This window comes from Pocillopora verrucosa, chromosome 8, assembly GCF_036669915.1.
Source record: "Pocillopora verrucosa isolate sample1 chromosome 8, ASM3666991v2, whole genome shotgun sequence".
In the NCBI taxonomy this organism is placed as follows: domain Eukaryota; kingdom Metazoa; phylum Cnidaria; class Anthozoa; order Scleractinia; family Pocilloporidae; genus Pocillopora; species Pocillopora verrucosa.
Window position 1 is genome coordinate 20,484,920 of NC_089319.1, and position 10,704 is coordinate 20,495,623.

The 10,704-nt window shown below is 35.8% G+C and overlaps 1 protein-coding gene and 1 long non-coding RNA gene across 2 annotated transcripts; both read left to right on the top strand.

The window, feature by feature from the left end:
- The first annotated feature begins 26 nt into the window (after positions 1–26).
- Positions 27–6,909, top strand: LOC131774017 (cytokine receptor-like factor 3). Its single transcript, XM_059090024.2, has 7 exons — positions 27–145; positions 2,146–2,256; positions 2,780–3,024; positions 3,677–3,761; positions 4,430–4,604; positions 4,772–5,030; positions 5,372–6,909. The coding sequence occupies exons 2-7, from the start codon at positions 2,174–2,176 to the stop codon at positions 5,869–5,871; spliced, it is 1,347 nt and encodes a 448-aa protein (XP_058946007.2). The 5' UTR covers positions 27–145; positions 2,146–2,173; the 3' UTR covers positions 5,872–6,909.
- A 1,721-nt stretch (positions 6,910–8,630) lies between these two features.
- LOC136283206 (uncharacterized) lies at positions 8,631–10,704 on the top strand. The gene is made up of 2 exons (XR_010718629.1): positions 8,631–8,975; positions 9,201–10,704. It is a non-coding gene; the product is annotated as an uncharacterized lncRNA (long non-coding RNA).

The following is a 10,704-nucleotide window of genomic DNA, read 5'->3' on the forward strand; positions in this document are numbered from 1 at the left end:
TCTAGCTGCAAGATGCGCTGACCCAGCAGGCTCAATGTTTTGCTTTGAGGGAACTAAAGACACAGCAGGGATCGATCCTTCCCAGAGTAATTTGTCATCCACAGACTGTCTGCGGTACGAAAATCAATCTTCAGCTAGGGACAAGGTATGGAAATACTTCTTTCGCTTCGAAGATTTTAAGCAATAAATTGCAGATTGACTTTGAAATAACGCACAAGCCACCGTAACCGCAAGTCGTGTAACCATTTCCAAATGTTTCATAATTCATGGCTTTGACTGGATTAGCAGGTACTCAGTTCGCGAAAAAGTAATAATTTCGAAATAGAAATGTGCACTTTGTGTCTACTTTCCGAATTTTTTCATGGTTTGTCAGGTTAAGCAATGGCTTAGCGTCGCATACAACTCGGAGAGCTTTGTAGGTATAATCCCAATTTCCGTGATTCATTCTTTCATCTTGCACGATCGAGATGTAATCTCGTTTCGGTAGAACGATCAATATTGGCTTATGAGATATTTTGTTTGTGAATACCGTTTTATTGGGTGCGTCATGAATAATTTGATGCAGTGAAGACGAATTTATCTTCATACTTATATTTAGCAGTATGAAAGCCTAGATTTGTACGTGATTTGAAATCGAAACACTCGAACTTATTGGCAAGTTTTAAAACGCTACGAGCGCCTGCTAGAAGAAATGCTAATACGTTGAAGTTAAAAAATTGTGTATTTTAACCCGCATTTAATTTCGTAAAGAACTAAAAGTGGAGTTTTTATTGTTTTAAATAATCATTTTTAACTGGAAGTACAATTTTTTGCGTAAGCATTTTTGTGGCATTTCGAACATTAAAGCTGGCTTAGGAATTTCTCTTCAAGATTCTATAGTAATTCTCAAGTTATATTTATTTTGGTTTCCATTAAGTGATAATTTTAGCAACAGAATCCAAATATTGGTTTCATTCATTGACTTGACTTGAGTGCTGATATAGTTTCCCTTAAATGGTAAAACGTATCCTTCATGGTTTGACTGCATTGTATAAAGGTTATGAAATCACTTGTTTATCATCCTCTGGTCAAAGTATAATTTATTTAATATTATTCAGGGACATGACTCATTTTTGGGCCTACACCTAAAGACATCTTTGCTTTAACCTTTCACTCCCGAGATCTCATTAGTGATTCTCCTTACTTTCAGCCATACAATTCTCATGATGTTGGTGTAGAGAATGTACTATTGGAAATACTAATCATCTCCTAATTGATATCTTTCCTTATTCTAGTCACTTGTTTGCATATTATGTCTTGGTCTTTCCAGGGTTAACCCTAAACTGTCCATTGGGAGAAATTCATCTCAGTCACTGAGATGTAAAAAATGGGATCCATCTTTAGTTGGTGATCATTTCCTTTATTCTCATGACCTGAATGTGTGATTTGAGGGTGATATTGAAAGAAGAATTTAGATGCTTATCACTCTTAAGGGTCAAAGGTTTAAAGAAAATTGACAGTCAATCTAGGAAGGAGAATTTTTACATGATATAAAAAAAATTACTCTGCAGCAGCTAGGAAAATTTGTGGAGCAAACTATCATAATGTAACTCTATTCACCGTGATAAATTCTCTTGATTTTATAAACACTAAGACTAGATTGTCTTCTGAAACTAGTTCATCAAGATAAGACCATTTCATTGAATCACTTTTCTTTGCTCTAGAGGAAAGTTGTATTGGTGTTGCATAGTGCAGCAAATTCCATCTTTCTGAGGAGTTTGTTTTACTGTGCTATTCCAAAATGACCATAGTCATTGCAATTTGTAACAGTTCGTTAACAACAGCATTTATAATGCATTTAGTTTTTAAAAAATTAAACAATTGTATAGCAATGTGGGCATGTGTGTGGTGCATTTTGATGGACCTCTAAAACTAACTTCAGCCTTTTATCTTCTAAGTTACATTTTTGGAAAGTTATGTTGTAGGATTTTGAGTGAAAAATAACAACAACTTTATGCATCTATCAGTTCCAAGCTTCAACATCCCCTCCCCTCTTCCTCCCCCTCATCTTGCCCTGCGTAACCCCCAGGCATTTGAACTTTTAAAGATTGGCTCCTTTACCACCCTCTGTACAATAACCGTGCTCTGTGTTTTTGTTATACATAGTATGTTTGACACCCAGCTATGAAATAAAATGGAGGAAGAAGATGTAATGAATACAAGACTTGCAATCAAGGAATCATTGAAGAAACTTGATGAATATACAACTTACCTGAGGTACATTGAGAAACATAATTACGTCTTAACCCTTTAACTTCCAGATGTGATTAACTTACTACTTCTACCTATAAAATCTGTACATTATCCAGCCACCAGGTGATGAGCATACTCAAACTTTTCAGGAAGAAGTTTTTATCTTGATCTAACATCAAATTCTCATAACTTATTTACAGGAATTGTGTGCCAGTTATAAGGGAGAATTAACAGTCACATCTTGGGAGTTAAAGGGTTCATTAATTTATATCATCAATAGTTATGGAAGAAACATACTAAGCATACACAAACATACTAAGTATACAGGTATGCAGTGTACTCTTTTTCAGATGGTAACTGCCATTATTCTTTTTTGAATAAACCTTTGTCTCTTTAACTATAGATGACACCCTCTAAGCACTCCCTCTTCTAGAATTAATTATAGCCCTGATGTACAGGCCTGAAAAATTTTTAGATCAAATAGTTCTTTTTAAATTTGCATTCTGATTTTTAATGTTTTTTTCTTCTCAAAATTTATTTAATGTAGATCAAGGCTGACAGATATCAAGTCCACCCGTGAAGGCGTGAATGATAGTATTAGCAAAGCACGTACAGTGGTTAATGAGAGATTTGAAGAAATCAAGAAGGAAATAGCCCATGTGTTGGAAGCTCGCCAAAGAGGAATTTTAAGTACTATTGCTGAGATTGAAAGGAAGGATCTTGACCCTCTGACCACTTTGGAAGACAGAATCAATGGAGATTTAGATAAAACTTTACAGTGTATTGAAAAAGGTAGGAAATTTGCTCATAATTGTGAAGGGCAACAAAGTCATGCAGAGATTTCCCCTTTTTTGCTTAAGCTGGGAGATACCATGTCCCTTTAAAAGTTTGTTTTGTTTTGCAGACTGTCAATTTTTTGTTATCCAAGATGACTACTTAAATAATAATTTTTCAATGAGCTGTTCAAACAGAAAACTTATTTTTGAATTTGTCATTTCAGCAGGAGGGCATTGACAGCTGCAACTTTAAATAAATTATTTGACTGTTCAAATTATTAAACTTTTCCAGTGATAGAGGAGAAATACATCTTTGATGAGTGGAAGATATTTTTCATTCTACCAAAGGTGGCAAATTTTTTACCTTTTTTTAATTAATTTTTTTTTTGGGGGGGGGGGGGTTGGGAGGAGGGGGGTAAAATTGTTTGATTGATGGATTCAAGACCATCCCCAGAATCCAACAAAAATGAAACCTGTTAAATTTACTTGCTCTGTTGAAAGCAACTATTTGTACATCTATTTGGGTTTTTTCTTTTTTAAATTCTGTATGGTTCTGCTGTGAACAAGTAAAATGCTCATCTAGAACTTTGCTATATATTCCAGTGGTGAATATTTTCTTCAATCATCATTGTTGTATATGATTTGCTAAGCTTTCATTTTTAACACAGGTAATTCTGCTCTTGATGAGGATGATGCCACTCTCCTAAGTGAAGGAAAGAACTTGAATAATGAGCTGCAAATTTCATCTATAAGGTTAGACTACACATGGTGTTTTCCAATGAATTTGACCAACACTTCTGTGTTCTGCATTAGATGAAGATGATTCAAAGTTGAACTTCCCATAACCAAACACCTAATATTTTAAGCCTTCATGGTCAATTGCAAGATATATCGAGAGTTTCTCAGCTTAGTTATCACAGTCTTGTACAAAATTTTGGTAACTCTAGCTGCCTAAATAAGGTGGTCACTTGCTACTTGTATGCTAGAAGTTCTGAATTCATTCCTGTGTGTAGAATGGTTCAAAGCTTAGTGGGGTATTTATGGAGGCCTTTTGATACTATCAAGGTGAAATGTTGGTAGGGATTAATTGCACTGATTGAGAATCCTCTCCTGGAGTTGTGCTACATGTACATATGTGACAGTCACACTGGCAGGCCTCATATGCATGAGTTAAGCTTTTTTAACCTCAGTACACTTCTCAGAGTTTTCATTGATAGTTGCCATTTTACCAGAAGTATCCAGATTTTCCTAGTATTATTTCCAGCAAAATTTTTCTCCTGACAACTAAAATTTTATCTCCGGTGACATCTTTACTATTTTAAGTTGCCAAATGGCTGCTGTGAAAAAAATTGAGCTTGAAGCCTTAACCATTTCATAAGAAATTAATTTGAAGGAAATTTATTTACTCATTTCACCCGCAGGTATCCTGACACACCATGTATATCACAAACTCTTTCTGTAATGTTCAGTGAGAGTCACACCCAGTCAGTTCTAGAGGCTGTCAATTCTCTGGGAGAAATGTCCATGACTGGCACACTTCAAGTAACTGATCTGTCCGAGCAGCCTGGAGCCATCCTTGTGCAGTGGTATGATGAGGTACAGTAAATATATGTTATCTACCAGGCGAGAGTATTGTATTTGAAATGATTTGGTGTCATACCACTGTTCTTTATTTTCAGTTGTCCATCATTGTAAGGGTTGTTAACTGAGCAAGTATTTAACTGATTTTGTCTGTAATCCTGAGAATTTTTTTTCGTTAACAGACATTTTCAGACAGTGAATCAATCACAGATTACAGTGGAGTTCAAGAATACATGCTACAGTGTTGTCGCACTGACAACAAAGGAAACAGCAACTCAGTGTTCAGTACAGTATACTGTGGTGAAGAATCATCGCATTTAGTCACAGATCTTGAGCCACATGTGTCATACACTTTCCGTGTCTGTGGAAGGTTTGGAAATGAGGGGAAATGGGGATCATGGAGTATTCCTAGGAATGGAATAACAACTCTAGACCAACATGGTTAGTGTGAAGACATGAGTGCAGAGATGAATTGTACACTAACCTTGCAGGGTCATATATTGATGGATAAGACTCTTTAGCTAAAGTTCCTGTTTCTATTCAGAAGGAAAAATGAGATCCAGTAAACTTTCAGAGAAACTTGACCAATGAAGGAGGAAGGGAAGGGGGGAGGGGTAACCTAGGATGGTCAGAGAAACTTGATTTATTAAGGAGGAGGAGGAGAGAGAGAGAGAGGTACAACCAATAATGTCTACTCTTCTTGTGTGCAGGAATTCTTCATTAGATTGTTGTGACCCTAATTATGACCTTGTTCTATTTTTCAAATCATTTTTTTTTAATAGAATGGTCTGCTGCAGATTGCCTCAATCAGAATAAACTTGCTGTCTATCAGCTGAGTAACAGACGGAAAACCGCAACTAAAGTGTTCCCTGACTGCTCCAAGGTTTTGCGATCAAAGACAATGAGTTACAGACTTGACACAGCATTGGTTCTCAAGATCGATGAGACTGGTGACTCCAGCAATGGTGATGGTATTGGTCTAACAACTGGGTCATTTGATTTTAGCAATGCTAGACAGGTTCTACAATGCCCTGGTTCTGTTAGCATCAATTCTAAAGGTATCGTATATGTCAATGGAGTACCCATGACAACAAGATTGCCGCCATTCAAGCGTGGCTCTGTAGTTGTATTTGAAGCAAGAAGAGTCTCCAAAGAAAAGCTTCGAGTGTCAATCACTATGGATGACAAGCTAGTGACATTTGACTGGCAGGTGGATGACCCCTGTGATGGATTTTATTTTGCAATGGGTTTTCAACATTCTGGTTGGCAAATTTCAGTCTAATGTTAATTTTTTTTTCCTTCAGATAGCATTTAAAGACCTAAGTATAGACTAAAAATATTTTATTTTTAGATAGAAAAGTTTAAATTGAGTTTACCTGTTAATTATAAGCATAAAAATTAGAGCAAAATTTAATGGTAAGGTAGCTTTTTGCCATGATAAATAATTAGTGACCTCAAGCTTTGTACTTTTAAGTACATGGGGAACAATAAGCATCGTTTTGGAAGTTTTTCTCTAGTTGCCACTCACTGAATAGTAATTGAATAATCAAATGTTGTCACACAGTCAGAAGAATAATTTGTAAAATGTCAGGTAAAGTCTGAATGGATAAGCTGAAAAGATATGACAAAGCTGTTATCAGTACTTGCCCTAATTTTTTCAGCATCAATTTTTTGTTATTGTTGTTTTTTTTTTCAACTTGGCTATCTTAACCTTTTCAGTGAAATCTTGATTTTTGCAAAGGAATTTTTATAACGTGTGTTTGCATATTTGTCGTTAAGTTTGCCAGGTATAAACATCCCCCCCCCCCATTTTAAAAGCCAAATTATGTTGCAAGTTGTGGTATCCATTGTGGGCAATTATCCTGAAACTTATGAGAATCTTGATTAAACTTGGGGTACAAGGAAACCTGCACTTCCCTTTCACAGCTTATTTACTAAATTGTTTGGTCAATTGTTTCCTAAATTTAAAAGAAACTCCTGCAAAACTTTTACAATACTATAGAACACAAAATTTCTTTATAATATATTGATGCAATTTTTAAGAAAAATGATATTAATTAACTTTTAATCTGCTCTGTTGATGAACACTTTTCAAACAACTTCAACTTGTATTTGAAGTAATGCAACAAATTGCTGGATCTTTATCTGTTATTAATTTCTTGAAAGATAAATTATGTGAATAAAGTATGGAAGATAAGCATTAACCTAGTTATGCAGCTTCTTACAACGCCTACATCCTTGGCGGACAATTGGGGTTTTTTTTTGTTGTTGTTTTTTTTTTAACGAGTTGCTGGATCTTCATCTGTTATTAATTCCTTGAAAGATAAATTATGTGAATAAAGTATGGAAGATAAGCATTAACCTAGTTACGCAGCTTCTTACAACGCCTACATCCTTGGCGGACAATTGTTTTTTTTTTTTGTTTTTTTTTGTTTTTTTGTTTTTGTTTTTTTTGCGGACAATTGTGGTAAATAGACGTGTTTCTGTAGTTTTTTTTCTCGGCTCAATATTTTTTCCGTGTCGAACTATGCATTTAGGTATTTAAACTATATTTTGTGAATATGAAAGCGATTTTCGTAGTAATGAACACTACTTAAGCAGTAGTGAATCCCGCACAGGCCTGAATTTTTTGCAGGCCTTCTTTTCACTACTGATTAAGTAGTGTTCATTACTGCGAAGATCGCTTTCATATTCACGTCTTTATCCGCAGTTCAAATATATGACTTTCATATTTTCACAGCCGTTTAAACTACACTTTGCAAGAAAATGTTTTTTTAAGAAAAAATTGAAACACGCGGCTTATTTACAGAAATGTGAACTTTATAAAACTTCATATTCTCTATTTCACAAAAGGTTTTCCATTTTGCAGCGTGTCGGTTGAGCTTTAGATTACGATTGGCTAAAATGCGGTGAACTGGTATCTAAAATGGCAAAATCTCCCTTGATTGCCCATCGCATTTCTAAAAAAAACAAGGAAAAATTTAAGAGTTAACTAGAATTTTTTTTTATTGTCTTTGCTAATTACTAAGTATACTTTGTGTGGGGCACGAGAGAAACTTACTCGTAAGCGGTACTGTGTGACTCGGAGGCGATGATGGGGCGATGAAGCTGAGCTAGTCAGGGGATATATTTCCGAAAAAAGCCTAGATTCGCCTTCATATCAAGTTATGCTTCAAACATGGAACAAACCTTTCGCTTCTGGCATGGAATACTAAAAAATCAAACTAAAAAAGGCATCGAATGATGATGGTCCACAGTTGTTCAGACACAAAAGGGCTCTAGACGAGCTAAATGTTGCTACATCGGTAAGTGTGAAATTAAAAACTAAAATTTACTAAATCTGCAAACTGGTGCACTGACCCTTTTTATGGAAGGTTCTCTTCGTGTTCTTGAGGTCTCCTGTTCTGTCTCTCGTCATTTTCCTCAGCTATCTTCTGCTCGTCATTGTTTCCTTCAATCTGCTCAGGTCCAGGGTTTCTGATGCCTTCACGCGAGACAAAATAGTTGAAAACCAATACTCCAATAATCCCACTTATAGCACCGCACACCAAACACGATAAAAGTTTTCTGAGGGACATTTCTCCGTCTGGGAAAAGATCTGTTCGACTACACGCCTGGAACACTTTGAGCGGCTCTAAGCGGATCTGCTTTAATATTCGGGAAAAGAGTGGAAATTGGAACCCCCACTGCGATTTTAGAAATTTCCACTTTTTTGCGTGGGAGAAACTATAGAAACTTATTGTTTTCTGGGTTAAAATCTTGAATGACCGACTCGCGTCGCTGATTGTGGGGCACGTGCTACTTCCGGTTCTATTTTTGGGTTTGCAGAGGTTTGCACGTACACGTGCCATAAGATCACTCCACCCAACATGATCTCGAGACCGAAATTACGATTATCGTTATTTCTAAATTGGCACCAAATTTATGGATATAGTAATTTCGTGGCACTCTTTACCAATGCTCTTTACACGTGTTAAATAAAGAGAAGGACTCGGTTCCACTGTCTTACAACATTCAAGATGGCGGAGGAAAGGGGTAAATGTGCGTTCAGTTGTGATCAGCATGATCTCGACACCAAAATAACGATTACCGTTATTTCTAAATTGGCCCTGAAATAACGAATATTATAATTTCAGTGCATGTCTGAGACCTTCGGGCTCGAAGCTTGGGAACTAGTATTCAGGGAAAGATAAAATGGCAGCTTACGGCGGCGAAGGAAATCTCAGTATTTTAATATTTAGCGTGAAAAGGCTTGGGTGTTGTGATCTGGTTCTCAAGTAAAAAAAAAAATCACGGTCTGCAATGGCCCTATCACCTTTTGAACAACAAGAAAACATTGAAACGGTGGTAAAAAGCAGCAAGTTTCGAAGTCTAAACGAAAGATGGGTAAGCTGAGTTTCAGTCAAATATCATGACATTTGGGATGTAATTTCGATACCGAATAAATAGTTCTACATGGTTACACACGCATAGGATTCTGTTGTGTTCACGTGAAGGCCATTTCAGCCATTCCTGCCACTTGTAAGTGGTAGGAAATAAAAGATATGTATAGTTGTTTCGTATTGAAGCCCTGTGAAATCACAAATTTGATTTATTTCTTCTTTGTTTTAGGTGGTCATTATCCATTACTTTTGGAAGTCGATGCTGATGAGAAAGAAAAAATGTTTATGATTATTTCTTCTCTCGAACATTTTACTATTTAGGTACCAAATAATCTTGATACTGAAGATCATTGCATCCATTATGAAAAAATTACCCTTGATTGCTTTGTCAACTGGAATGTATAATGTAATATACCTTGTGATTTGTGGGATTTTCACAAGTAAACTAGAAATACTTGAAGAGGGTAATGATGTACTTAATGCAGAGCATTTGGTACAAAGTCTGCTTTGCTGTAATCTACCTGAAGGTGCTTTTTATATGCTAGTAAGACTTGCACAGCCCAGTCAAAATGTTTTTGAGTAGTAGAAAAGCTGGCCAAACCTCTTCCTGAAAAGCAGTCTGAAAAATGTGAAGTTAGCGGAAGGTACTTCATTGTAGGCGGCCAAATTGTAAGCTGCCAACCCATTTTGAGTGAGCAGTAAAACTCAAGATTGGCTATTTTAGCTAATTTTATTGAGAACCAAATTCCCAGCAACGGGCACAATTTTACTGGGCTATTTGTTATTTAACTACTTAGTAATATTCTTATTAAAATTTACTGCATTTTTTTCTTATAATTTTCTGTTGATTGTATGCTGTATATAGCTTATGATTTGTGTGATTTTCACAAGTAAATTAGAAATACCTGAAGATGGTAATGATGTACTAGATAATGTACTTGATGCAAAGCTATTTTGGTGCAAAGTGTGTGCCTTGTCTGTAGGTGATTTTGCATGCTAATAAGACTTGTAATTCAAATAATACACATCAGCTGGAGTGGGAATATTAAAAGAAAAATAATAATATTTAGCTATACCAAGTTCTGGTTTTATGTCCAAAGTGTGTGCCTTGTCCATAGGTGATTTTGCATGCTAATAAGACTTGTAATTCAAATAATACACATCAGCTGGAGTGGGAATATTAAAAGAAAAATAATAATATTTAGCTATACCAAGTTCTAGTTTTATGTCCAAATTAAGCACTTAGTTGAAGATCACTGCACTGCTCAGGTCCAGAAGGCTGAAAGAGTACTGTCTGCTGTTAGTTTGATTTTTGTCATTTCTATTGATTTATTTTATTTATCAATGTTTCTTTGAATTGTAATTCATTGATCTCTTTCAATAGTGCAGGTTCGCTCATGTAACCTAATCTCCCACTTATGTATGTATGTATGGATGAGCTCAGTCAAAATGTTTTTGAGTGGAAGGCAAGCTGGTGATAGTAATAGGCAGCAGAGGCTGAACCTTGTCTTGAATGGAAGTGTGAAAAGTGTGAAGTTAGCAGCAGCTATATTGTGGCAGGCAGCCAAATTGTCAGCTGTGGCACATTTTGACTGGGCTGATTGTGTGTAGTATATATGTGCACTTCTTTTAGGGTGTTAAACAGGTTAAAGTACCAAGAAATCCTCTGTGATAACTTGATAATTCAAGATGTAAAAATTTTAAATAATAAGGTAAAGCTTGATCATTCTTAA

Bases quoted from the DNA above. Each gene is read 5' to 3' on its own strand.
- LOC131774017 (XM_059090024.2), top strand. From the start codon at position 2,174: ATGGAGGAAGAAGATGTAATGAATACAAGACTTGCAATCAAGGAATCA. The intron at 3,762-4,429 runs GTTAGACTACAC...TTTCACCCGCAG, and splicing joins CTGCAAATTTCATCTATAAG to GTATCCTGACACACCATGTA. The intron at 5,031-5,371 runs GTTAGTGTGAAG...TTTTTTTAATAG, and splicing joins AACAACTCTAGACCAACATG to AATGGTCTGCTGCAGATTGC.